At 44.3% G+C, this 13,180-nt stretch overlaps 1 protein-coding gene across 1 annotated transcript in view; it reads right to left on the bottom strand.

Moving 5' to 3' along the window:
• Nucleotides 1–219: 219 nt before the first annotated feature.
• LOC139750745 (otoferlin-like) overlaps nt 220–13,180 on the bottom strand; it is a 425,902-nt gene continuing 412,941 nt past the window's right edge. The window contains 5 exon segments of the mRNA XM_071665450.1: nt 220–1,286; nt 2,264–2,330; nt 2,333–2,363; nt 4,113–4,331; nt 4,735–4,933. Of these exon segments, the coding sequence (XP_071521551.1) occupies nt 1,106–1,286; nt 2,264–2,330; nt 2,333–2,363; nt 4,113–4,331; nt 4,735–4,933 (697 nt within the window). The 3' untranslated portion in view covers nt 220–1,105.

Here is a 13,180-nt window from a genome sequence, read left to right on the forward strand (position 1 = left end):
TGCTGTCACAGTCAAAACTGTGACGGCATCACATGGAATACTTCAGCGTCACATTTCTGATACATTGACGATGTGAATTGCATAAAAAGATTATTATATTACATACATCAGTAAGAGTTTTGACGGTGGACAAACACTTCTGTCCTCCGGAATGGTAGAATTACTGGAAACGAGTTTATCATGACAGTGCATAGCGAATCTCATAGACACCAAAACGTATTAATGATAAATGTTTTTATTTTTTTAAATCAGACGGAATCTCTTCCCTCCCATGGTTGACAACGTCAGGGTCGGAGGGGCCCACCTCAACCAGTCACAACACTGGGATAGCTAACGCCCCAGCGATGGCAGCGTCCCCATCTTATCGACCCTCAGTAATGGTTTGCATCAGTAACAAGTTAATGACTCTAATCTGCTTTTGAATTTAGTGTGGCGCCATCGTGACTGCTTGATGTATAATCTTCTTAAAACTGTATCTAATGTTTAGGGTTAGGAGTGACAATGTTAACATTTATCTCACTTCAAAGCGTAGCTACAGTTAGGAAAGAAAATTGCATTTCGTATGTAATAGAAACTAAATTAACAAATAGCTTTACGATATCACAAATGAGTATCTTGGCTGAGATCCAGGACTGCGATGGGGTGTGAGGGAAGGCTGGGTGTATTACGGGGCTAGATTACCAACACATTTCATCAAGGTTTATCACATTTCTCACCACTACTAAACACACCACTGTTCCAGGATCACATCATTCGTGAACAATAACTGTTTTGTTCGTGACACTTGTCTTTTCCCGTTCGTGATGATCCTGTGTCGTGTTTCTAATGATCCAAAGGTGATCGTCCTCACATTTCACAGGTAGGAGCCCCAGATGGTATGGCGCCACCAAGAGCTTGACCCCAGGGCTTTCCATCGTCCGTCCCTGCAGGAGATGTGGCTCGAGTACCCTTTGCCGAGACGCATCTGGTGGTCTTCATCCCTGCAGGAGTTGAAGCCAGGGGCCCCCCCTGACCGAGTGTCATATCCTGGCCGAGTCCATGAATCCTGTAACCTTCCTTCTCTTCTCCTTCCCTTACAGCAGCAGTTGAGGCGAGGGACCTTGCGTTACGCCCCAATGATTTTCTTGACAGTAAAGCCCGGCACGGAGTAGAAGAAGAGGACGAAGAAGATGGTGAGGGCGAAGAAGAGGAGGAGCTTGATGATGGCCCACTTGTAGTTGTGCCAGATGATGTAGCGGATGCTCTTGATGGGGTTGAGGAACCACATGAAGGAGGCGTCCGGTCGGCTGCAAGAAACGGTATAAACGTTACTGTGGGGGGGGGAAATGATCATCATAACAGAATGCAGGTATGGTTCTGGACTTGAGAAAGTCTATCGATCTAAATATCATATTTTGCTGATGACATGACTTAAATTTTATGATAAATGTATACCTAGAATGTTAATATATTTCTGCTCATCTTACACTACAGAATCAATGTGCCAACATACCACATCACACATAGTCACCACGTAAATGTGCCTTTACACTTGGACACAAAAGTGTTGAAATATCTGCCGCACTGGCTATCTAAACTTATGTACCTCACTCATATGCTTATCTTAAGTGAGGAAATATCCAGCTCGCCCTAATCTTAGGCTCTTGTATGATGAGTGAACTAGCAACTATCATGGCCTTCCAGTCCTGTAATATTTGTAGTGCGTCAACCGCATGTTTTCAGCCGGATGGTTGCCTAAATCCAATAAACCGTGATTTATTCATTTATTCCTCAATCTGTACACGGGACAAGTACATCAGAGAACGGGATGTTATTGTGACAAGAGCCCATACTCAAGGCTTCCATATCGCTAATCCCTCACAAACACACAGCTTCCATGATCTTGCGTTGTATGGAGATAACGCTTTGGTGAAAGGTTTGGAAGATGTGTACATACAGTGGACCACAGGACTGACCCACAATCTCCTCAGCAAGTTAAGAGTAGGTTGATAATAATCATTATTGTGAGGCTCTCGCGAGGAGGGGAAAGAGCTATGTAAGAGCTATTTTTCTGAAGCTTAGTGTATGTCAAAAAAATATTCTTTGGGTTTATTTTTCTAGCAATTTCTGATATGATTTTTGATAATGTACGAACCAAATATACCCATACGTATTATAACGACATTCACAGGTTGAAGACCAAATATCGTGTGGCTTGGGAGGCCCAGGGCGGGAGTCGACTCATGACGGGCTACACTAAGGAGTCGAAAAGTTGTATACTAACTTAGGCTTCTCCAGGGGATCTGGCTCATTCCTCCCCAGGCCTGCTGGATTCTTCTCCGCCTCGTCTTCGTCAGGAGGTGGATCTCCGCCTCCACTTTACCCTGTAGGAGAGAGACGTAACAAGTCAGCACAGGGGAGAGAGAGAGAGAGAGAATATATGTATTTTTTCTTTTACCATCCTTGATTGCAGCTTCCCCGCGTTAGCGAGGTAGTGTCAGCAACAGACGAAAAAGGGGCAACAGACGTTCATATTCATTCTTTAGCTGTCATGTGTAATGCACCGAAACCACAGTTCTTTATTCGCAGCCATGTCTTACAGTCCTTTACATGCCATGGTTTAGTCCACTGACATCACGTCGACCCCTTTATACCACATCGTTCCAGTTCACTCCATCGCATGCACGTCCTCACCCTCCTGCATGTTCAGGCCCCAGTTATTCAACATCTTTTTCACTCCATCCTTCCATCTGGTCTCCCGCTTCTCCTTGTCCCCTTCACTTCTAACACATGTATCCTCGTTTGTCAATCTTTCCTCACTCATTCTATCCATATGTCCAGCTTATTTCAGTACACCCTTTTAAGCTCCCAACCACACACTTTTTATTACCACACATCCCTCTTACCCTTGTTTTACTTATTCGATCAAACACCTCATACCACATATTGTTCCAAGTAAAAATAATTTCCGACACGCCTTCCTCCTCACATCTTCACCCATAGCTCATACCTCGCAGTCATATAACATTATCAGGACTACTAAACCTTCAAACATACCCATTTTCTCCCTGCCAGATAACGACCTCTCCACACATTCTTTGCCCTCTCACTCCCCCTATCACTCGCTTCCGCTTCTATGGTTCTATTTGTTGTCGTGTCCACTTTCAGGTGTCTAAACCACTTCACTTCCTCCAAATTTTCTCCATTCAGATTCCCACCCCAACTATTCTATCCCTCTACCCTGCTGAACCTAATAACCTTGCTTTTATTCACATTTACTCTCAACTTCCTCCCTTCACACATTTCCAAGCTCAGTCAGCAACTTCTACAGTTTCTCACCAGTGCTATGTCATCAGCAAACTGACTCGCTTCCCAGGTGCCCCCTCAAACCCTTGCAGACTGCATACTTGCACCTCTCTCCATGACTCTAGCATTTGCCTCCCGCACCACCCCATTCTTAAAGAAATTAGATAGCCATGGTGACATCAAACACCCTTGTCGCAGTCCAGCCTTCACTTGGAATCACTCACCCCTCTCTTCCTACTCGTACAAATGCCTTACACCCTTGATAAAACTTCTCAGTGCTTCTAGCACCTTACCTTCCACAAGGCATGTCTATCAACCCTATTTTATCCCTTCTCCAGATCCATTATGCCACATAAAATCCTTCTGTTTCTCTTAAGCATTTCTCACACAAATTCTGTAAAACAAACACCAGACCAAACATTCTCGATTTGATAAGGATCTTCAAGACACATGATCACTGGTTTCTGTACTGAACTGGATGTTTATAATAACTTAAGATGCATGACTACCCACCCTGCACACGACTGTCTACTGTGGACTTGTACCTGAAATATATATATATATATATATATATATATATATATCATAAATTTCAAGAAGAGCTGGAATCCTAAAGTTGCTGTGTGTGGCCAGACGAGGAAAGCAGACTTTGTCTATTAAAGAAAAACCATGAGTATGAATGGCCTTATGAGGACTATATCATGAGAATGGTCTCATGAGACTGGCCTTATGAGAAAGGTTCCTATATAATCCTTGAAAATATCCTCTTTAGAATCTCATGAAAAATGGGTTGATGAGAAAGGCCTGATGTGAGAATGGCCTCATACCGTGAGTTCCATCTCCTCATTTTCCTTTTTGATGTAGAAGGGCCACCATCCCTTGACGCGGCGCTGCTTGAAGATGTTGACCATAGGTACTGTGCCGTCTGTCTTCAGCATGTCCAGGGTGCACATCTTGGAGTTCTTGGCTCCGCGCGGGAAACGGTTTAGGTCGAGCGTGATAGCCCCGAGGAAGTCGTCAGCAGAGAAGTGGTCAGCGTCCCACACCTGGGGGAGGGGTTAAGACACCGGTCAGAGGTGATGGTTAGGGGGGTGACGGGCGCGGGTGATTGGTGGGGGGGGGGGGGGGTAATGTTTAGGAGCGCTGGTCAGGGGTTGGTGCTCGTAGTGATGATGGTCAGGTTTGACGATCAAGGGTAAGGGTTTAGAGGTGACCTTTTCTCCTTCCTACCTTTCCCTCTGCCCTTACCTATTTCTCTCCCATTCGACTGTCCCATCCTCTGAGTGACGATCAACAGTCCCTTTCCATCTCACCCGTCCTTTTACGCAACCATCCCCCCCCCCCTCCCACTACTTAACCCTCTACGCACCAACTTGTATTTCTCCCATTCATTTTGTCCCCTTCCCCACACTCACCTACCACACCTGCTCCTTCCTCCTCAGCCCTCACCTGCAGCTCTAGCCTGGCGGGGATCTTGCACTCGGTCTCGTCCCAGGAGAAGAGCGATTCCTTTCGGCTGATGACGATCTTCTCCTCGGCCACCAGGTACTCGAAGGGGAAGACGAACCTCCAGTTGAAGTTGCCCTCGCCGGTGAGCGAGCGGTAGTGGATGTCCGTACACTGGGTGTCCTCAGGACCCTTCAGCCACCTGGAGAGACAGAGGGAGAGTCATGGGGAAGTCTCCAAATCACTGTGAGGGTTTGGCAGAGGTGGACACTGATCGGGGTGAGGGAGTGAGTCTTAGGTATGGTCGTCCCAACGGAGGCATCGGGTGGGATGAGGTAGTTGGAGGGGAAGATCTCTCACCCTCTGCAGGATAGAGATGTCTCCCTTTTCAGGATACCAGATATCTATCACCATCTTGGTGGTTTCTGGAGGCCAGGGGTTATAGGAAGACTAAGGGATCTGAGTTATACTTGGGAATTCTTAGATGATATGGGTATATTTGGGGTTTATAGGTCATCAAAGGGGTTTTCGAGGTTATATGAATTTTGTAGGATATTTTTTCTACGTTTGTGGATTTGTTTTTCTTTGGGGTATAGTAAGGTGTTCTAGGATATTTTAGGGGGTTTATGGCCTATGAGATTTAATGTTTAACCTCAGACTCTTACAGTGTGAACCTACGGGAGGGTCTGCCATCCTTCACTCTAATGCAGCTGTCGGGTGGAGCTTATCCCAGAGTTTTCTGTGTTTGTGGGAAATGAGTGACTATTCAAAAGCGTAGAAACTATTATCGGCCAATTTGGTCCCAGCGATAAGAGCCAGGCTAGGCATAGCACTAACCCTCAGCCACACCTGCTATACGGGTCCTTTACATCAGACTTCTGGCCACATCTTGTTGTGGGGGTCATACCTATCACGAGGGACGTAGTTACTATAGGGACAGGGCTGTTGCTTCTAATGAAAAAAACTACATGAAAGATTTACTAACCCCCCTGGCCACAACCCTGTGTGCCCAGTGGTAGTACTAACCACTTCTGTCATCAAAAACAACTGCAACAAATGCCAAGATGCCACTGGAGGGACTGGGGGAGGGTGGTGGAAAAGGGGATGCTACTTTCAATGCACAATGTTAGAATCTCGTCTCTCTACTAGCTATATAGATCATGATGTTCTGTACAACAACAACAATAAAACATTTCTAATATCTAGTGTGTGTGGGTGTGGTTAGACAAGACTGAAGAAGACACAAGCAGGACAAAATATCAGCAATTTGCATCAATTGATAAAATGGTAAAGTGAAGTGCTTGCTTTACATGGAGAGAGACACAAAAAGAATATGTTGCAGTACATTTGGACACAAGACAACGATTATAATACGTAATGGTGGCAGGAAACGTCATTCACTTTCAATATGGAAGGAGAGTTTAGGAAGCATTTAGAGGGATGCGGTATCTAAAAGATAACTCAAGGCCAGACGACATGTTTGTGACTGATGCAACAGAAGTGGGAGATGAATAACTGGAAAGGAACTATGAAAAACCATACAGGAAACCATAACAGACTTGGCATATGCAAAATATGGAGATAAATGATTTTTTTCATACTATTATAAGCAAAACTTGGTCCAGAAACTTGGAGCAAATATAAAAGGTCGAAAAAGAAATGGAAATTTTGAAAAAACTTTACCACGTACCACAAGTGGATCGGGACAAATTTTGTTACGTAAAAATCACGCAAATGTTTTATGAACGGTATAGCAAGTCGACTGTTAAGTGACTCATCTGATGTACATTACTTAAGTATGTGAATCTTGATACAGCATCACTTAACACTTCTAAACAGGTGATCACTAGAACTAACACTGGCGAGAAATTTTACGGAAAAAAAGATCTAAACAAGTGTTCCAAAGACTGTAAGCTGGACTGTGTTAAAAGTGCTGGAGAAGAAGCTAAGGTTTTATCAGAGAATATCTACTGAAAAGATAATATCTTAAGATACTAAGGCAACAGAAAGCTTAACATGGCTATCTAATGAGGAAGACGAAAGGCCGAGAATATAGTCTGCATCGTGGAGAAGTCCTGACGTCCCTGATCGGCTGACATCTCTATGGATGTCGGTGGTCGATGTCACTGGATATCACTATGATATCAGCATCGATACCGTTGGTTGACGTCAGTCTGGATATCACTGGCTGACGTCAGCTGAGACGCCCTTGGTTGAGGGTCCGTTTGCATCTCGTTAACTTTGGGGACAATATCATGCTCAGGGTGTGGTGTAGAAGTGCGTTGGGACGACGCTGGAAGGGTGCGTTTGTGTTGTAGGTGGGTGTGTGTGTGTGTCGTCGCCGGGGTTGGTGCTTTGAGGTGCGTTGGGACGACGCTGGAAGGGTGCGTTTGTGGTGTGGATGTGGGGTCGCCGGGGTTGGTGCTTTGAGGTGCGTTGGAACGACGCTGGAAGGGTGCGTTTGTGGTGTAGGTGTGGGTGTGTGTGTCGTCGCCGGGGTTGGTGCTTTGAGGCGTGTTGGGACGACGCTGGAAGGGTGCGTTTGTGGTGTAGGTGTGGGTGGGTGTGTGTGTCGTCGCCGGGGTTGGTGCTTTGAGGTGTGTTGGGACGACGCTGGAAGGGTGCGTTTGTGGTGTAGGTAGGTGTGGGTGTGTGTGTCGTCGTCGGGGTTGGTGCTTTGAGGTGTGCTGGGACGACACTGGAAGGGTGTGTTGTGCAGGTTGTCGTGGTGATAGAGATATGAGAGTGTGGGTGATGTGTGTATAGAGTGTGTTAAGACGACAGTAGCCGGGTGCTTTCTGAGGTGTGGAGGGTCACTGGCTGGCTGTTAGGGAAGACCATCCATCAATGGTCTACAACGACATCAGAGCGACACCTCACGACGCCAGGAAAAGGATAGACGACACAAACGCGGACAACACCAACTGGACGACATGGACGACACTAGCGTGTTTTAAACAAGCATGGACGACACAAACATGTACCATGTAGACATGAACGACACAAACACGAACCATGTATACAGGGACGACACAAACACGAACCATGTAAACAGGGACGACACAAATACGTACCATGTAAACAGGAGCGTCAAAAACACGAGGTAAACATGGACGACACCAACATGCGCAACACAAACACGGACGGCAACAAACATACGCATCACAACACGGACGGCACTACTGTACGCAAGACAAAGGACAACACCAACATACGCAACTAATACACGGAAGACACCAACATACGCAACACAAAGACGACGCCAACATACGCAGCTAAAGCACGGACGGTACGAACGTACGCAAAAAGCGGATGGCACCAAGTATGCTCAACACAGACACGGACGGCATCAACACAACCGCAATACAAACACGGACGACAACAAGACACAAACACTCGTCACACCAACATATGCAACACAAACACTTAAACATACCCAAAATACTTTTCTATTTTACGAAAAATTCAGATTTCCACGTTTCACACGAGGACATCCATCAACAGACCAGCTTTGTGCCTCCGAAGGGAAGAAAAAAAGATACTAGAGAGAGAGAGAGAGAGAGGACTCCTTTTCTCTACATGCATCTAGTGTGTTTTCTATACCGAAATCTATATAAAACTTCTATGTTCCTACGAGAGAAAAACTACTTGTCACTATAGCTAAAAACAGGATTGAACTATGGGTATAACACATGGCTGCTTTCTTATGGGGGAATCTAAAAATATTTTACTGTATCAAAAACCTTTGTACCTCGAATGGTCGTAAGGGAGTGGGTCAAACAGTAGAGGTTAACGAGCTGTATATCTACAGGAGTTCGGAAATGCGGGTTAGGTACTGATACACTATATTTACAGTGACCTCTTCTCCGGGACTCCTTGCTCCAAGATCCTCGCATGTACCTCACTCGCCGTATTTAATTCGCCCCGTTCATAAGCAGATCAAACAACCATGGTGACATCACACACTCGTAACTCAAATCCTCTTTCACTAGGATCCAATGAGGCTCTCCCCTATCTGAATGCACACACATCCTATACTTCTGATGCTACATTGCTCCTCCCCATTCATCTGCTGTGTGAACCACAATCCCATCTCGAATACCACCCTCATGTACATCTTACCAAGTATATTCAAGGGACTTATAACTAAATCTCGAGCATTCATTTTAGACCGCTTTGCTTTTACACAAGGATATCGTATTGTACGTACATTCCTCCAGCTCTCAGATGTTCTCTTGGAATATTCACACGGCGAATAACCAGAATATTCAGTCAACAATGCCGTCATCCTACTTATTGAGGAGTTCACCTGTGGTCCCGTCCACTCCTGCCGCTTTTTATCATTTTTCGTCTTGCGCGAGGCTTCCATTACCTCCTTACTCGTTATCATCGCATTCGACATGACACTCTCTCACTTCACAATCCTCCTCGTCCGAAACACACGACACATTCATCTCCCAATCATCTAATGTACTCAACAGTCCTTCAAAATACTCTTTCCGTCTCCTTTTACGACCCTCTAGCTGGTACCGCTTGCCTATCTGCTTCCCCTTAATGTCACCCTCATTTGTCTTCTTGTTCCCCTTATCATTATTCACATCCTTCAAAGCAATTCTCTCTGTCATAGTACTCTCTCTCTCTCTCTCTCTCTCTCTCTCTCTCTCTCTCTCTCTCTCTCTCTCTCTCTCTCTCTCCCCATATCTCATTTGCCTTCTCACATACAGCCCCAGATCACAAGCACTTTTTCCCAGCGGATATCGACCGTTCACCTTCCTTTCCTGTTCTGCTGCCAATTAAACCAGGTTATCCAAATTTCTCTAAGGATCAGCGTGGGTCAGCACGGGTTTGTACATCCCAAAAAAGCTCTTCAATTTTTCGAATGACTAAGGAGCAGGAATTTCCCGATTTCCAAGAAGCATTCGGAAGGTTCTCTTGACCTGCCTTCACCAGCTGATAACGATCACAAGGACCCAGGATGCTTAGGTCAAAACACAGTGCCAAGAGAAAGGGTGCACGAAAAGACCAGTGAGGCACTCACAAGGCACAAACCTCCAGAAACCTCTTTGTCTCCTAATATTGGGAGCAAGTGACCTGCGATGGGAGAGATGCAGGTTAGCAAAGGTGTGTGTGTGTGTGTGTGTAGGGGCGGGCGGGTCACGGGGTCATCCCAGGCAGTGTTCACACCATTTGCTTTGAACGATCACATAACCATAACGAAATGATTGCATACATAAAACAGCCAATCATTTATGAACCGTCGACGATCATATATATATATATATATATATATATATATATATATATATATATATATATATACACTGCCACAGTCGACAGATAAAAAGAAATTTCGCTTACAGACTTTAAAAAGACCCAGAGGGGAAAAACTGGTTAGAAATTAGTACGTTAGACCCGTCAGGTTGGAGGGAAACGCAGGTGATATTCTGTGATCGGTCAAAAAACTCGTGAACCGTCAGCCAACACACCATAAATAGATCACAAGGGCGTGATGTCTGGCTCAGTGTGATGTGCGTTGATAACCAAAAGATCAGCTTTGGAAATTCATAATGATATTTACACTAGTTGTGTGTGTGTGTGTGTGTGTATATATATATATATATATATATATATATATATATATATATATATATATATATATATATATCTTTCTTTTAAGAAATGCATTTTTGAGAATTACACAAAACTATGCTTGAATATCAAAGGAGCCTAATTGTTACATGTTAAAAAAAGAATAGAAAATACAAACATTGAAAATATTTCAAGAGAAAAACACCTGTTAAGTCAAAAGAAAACGTCTTCATGGCATAAATCTTTTAGTTTGAATCAACAAAACGGGTTTGTTACAGAAGGTAACGACTGAGTGTCTCACGCAGGGAAAGGGGCTCTTGCTTCAAGGACACGAAGTAGGTCCTTGAAAAAACATAAGTTATCTACTTATTGTACAGAATGGTTCAGAACTTCATGATCAGATTCCTTAACGAATGATCGAACACCTGTCATAAAACGTCACAGCATCAGGGGATGGTAGAACATTCCCCTTTTTGTTTAGACGTCGATCATCTGCACTCGCCTATTGACCCAGGTGTCGAGCATCTATTACTCCTCTTTATTACAGCGAAAGGAAATCTGTATTCATCCTTGACGTAAATATCATCTGCCTATACTCAATCCTTGACGAATATGATTGATATCTGTACTCTGCCATCAGATGAAAAGTCAGAGAGGCAGCTTCCCCAAATAAAGTGTACTCTGGAACAAATGAACGCTGTTTATGCACACCTACATCACGCATTCGCCAGCATCCTCCAAACTGCGATGCGGGAAATTCTTCCGAGTGCCTTGCGACAGGTGGAAATTAGATTTGCGCCTGTAGTGGCATACGCAGTGACAGGAGAGTACAACCTAACCCTAACACTCGCCGTTGAAGCATTTACTTGATCGTAAGAACCCACAAAATCACAGAGGAAAATCATGTTATAGAGGAATTCACCACAAGTAATACAAAACACCAGACACGGTTGGAGTAGCCAGCTGCATACGGGAGCTGGACTAGAGAGGGGGACCAGATTTACCATTTAACCCTCGCCATCAAAGACAGTCACCCCTACTACATTTGTCCACAAGGTTAGCCAACCAGACCACAGCTTACGACCTTGGATTATGAACAACCCCCGGACACGAATGGACTTTACGAACCACGGGAATGAATACAGTAACCCTGGAACAGCTTATTAAAAGACAGTCCGGCAACTCTTACTTATACCCCCATCCCAACCACCTGCCCTGTACCTAGTAACACCAGCCGAGGCGAAAAAGAAAACGAAACATCAAAGAGAATGTTTATATAAAGCTTCACAAGTACCGTAAATCCTACAAGGCTGTATAAACAGGCAAAATCGTTCTCGCATGCAAGAACCATCGGATGTCGCACCCTCATCAACAGCCAGGCTCTATTAAATCATCAAACCTCTGGAATTCCAGACAATCTCAGGGGCCAGATCCACGAAGAGGAAGGCATTATTATTACTATAGGTTTACGACGAAAATTGACGATTTTCAGAACTCTTGATATATACTCACAGTAAACTACAGACCTCGGTGGAACCTGACAACCTACCCACCCCCTCAATCCCACAGCGTCAGAGATGGCTGCCTAAAATGTAGAATTACTGCAACATTTCAAGCATATATGACCCCTTATAACACAGGAGTCTTCAACAACACTTTTCGGACATGTTGTACGTCACATCACACAATTATAATAAAACATATACAACAACAACTCTCCATATTATATGGATGACTCTGCGCTCACAACCCCACACATAATCTAAAATGGTAAAATTCATAACGTCTGTATCACACACGAGGGAGTCGCCTGTGTAGCGATCATATGCATATGTAACTGATCATATTAGTAGCACTGATCCTTAAGCCCTAAGACACGACAATGGCTGAAAAGAAAATTGGGATCAGTTCAAAGAAATCATAGATTCTGAACTCCCCATACTGACTTAATGGTGAGGAACACAGTTAGAAAAGGTGAGGTCATAGATATGTGGTATGCAGCAGCAGAGAAAACAGTCAAAGGTTCAGAACAGACTGAACTGTGTCACACCAGACTATAGAACTTAGTTGTCCTGTGAGAGTCGTCTTTCAGTAAAAGTATAGAAACATCAGAGCTACGGATGACCACTTAATAACCGAAGAAAAAAGACGCAGAAAAGAGTCGAGGAAGCCAGGATGACGATGATAGCAAGTACCAGAAATGCCAGAAATCCCCCTAAGAAAGGAGAGGCCTCTGTCCTTTCAGGAGAACGAGGGAAATGCAGCTACAAGACCAAAACGTACAAACCACCATCAGTATGGATGCTGGAGGAGCATGATCACTATCTTGATAATCTCGATCTCTGCCGAAGAAACAATTGCTGCCAGAGTCTTAGGAGTGAACTGCATAGAATTCGTGCCACGGTAAATAGATACGGCAACACTACAAGAGTTTCCATTACCTAGTGGGGTCCATCAAGGTAGCACTGTACCACCAAAGCTATTTATAAGTAACGCAGCGGATACTGCCTCGTTAGCGGGAACATGAGCATAGACATTGTTTTTTTTTTTTTTTTTACAGACAACACCACAAAAATAATAGTCTTCAATAGAAATCCCGAACCATAACCAGCCGTATATAGTAAAATGCATCCACTAGACTCAACCACTGTGACATAGAATGGAACATAGAACATACGTCACCAAGTTGACAATTGTGGAACTCAGGAAAGTGAAATGTAGCAGTAATATAATAGAATGAAACTAGACACAGCACCGGGGAAACTGTGGAAAAAAACCACACCCTAAAATCACAAGGTTTGACAGTACACCATATCAACAAGTGCTACACACACAAAGCAGCCTTGACCAAGACAGATTC

Source organism: Panulirus ornatus, chromosome 10 (assembly GCF_036320965.1).
Source record: "Panulirus ornatus isolate Po-2019 chromosome 10, ASM3632096v1, whole genome shotgun sequence".
Classification (NCBI taxonomy): Eukaryota; Metazoa; Arthropoda; class Malacostraca; order Decapoda; family Palinuridae; genus Panulirus; species Panulirus ornatus.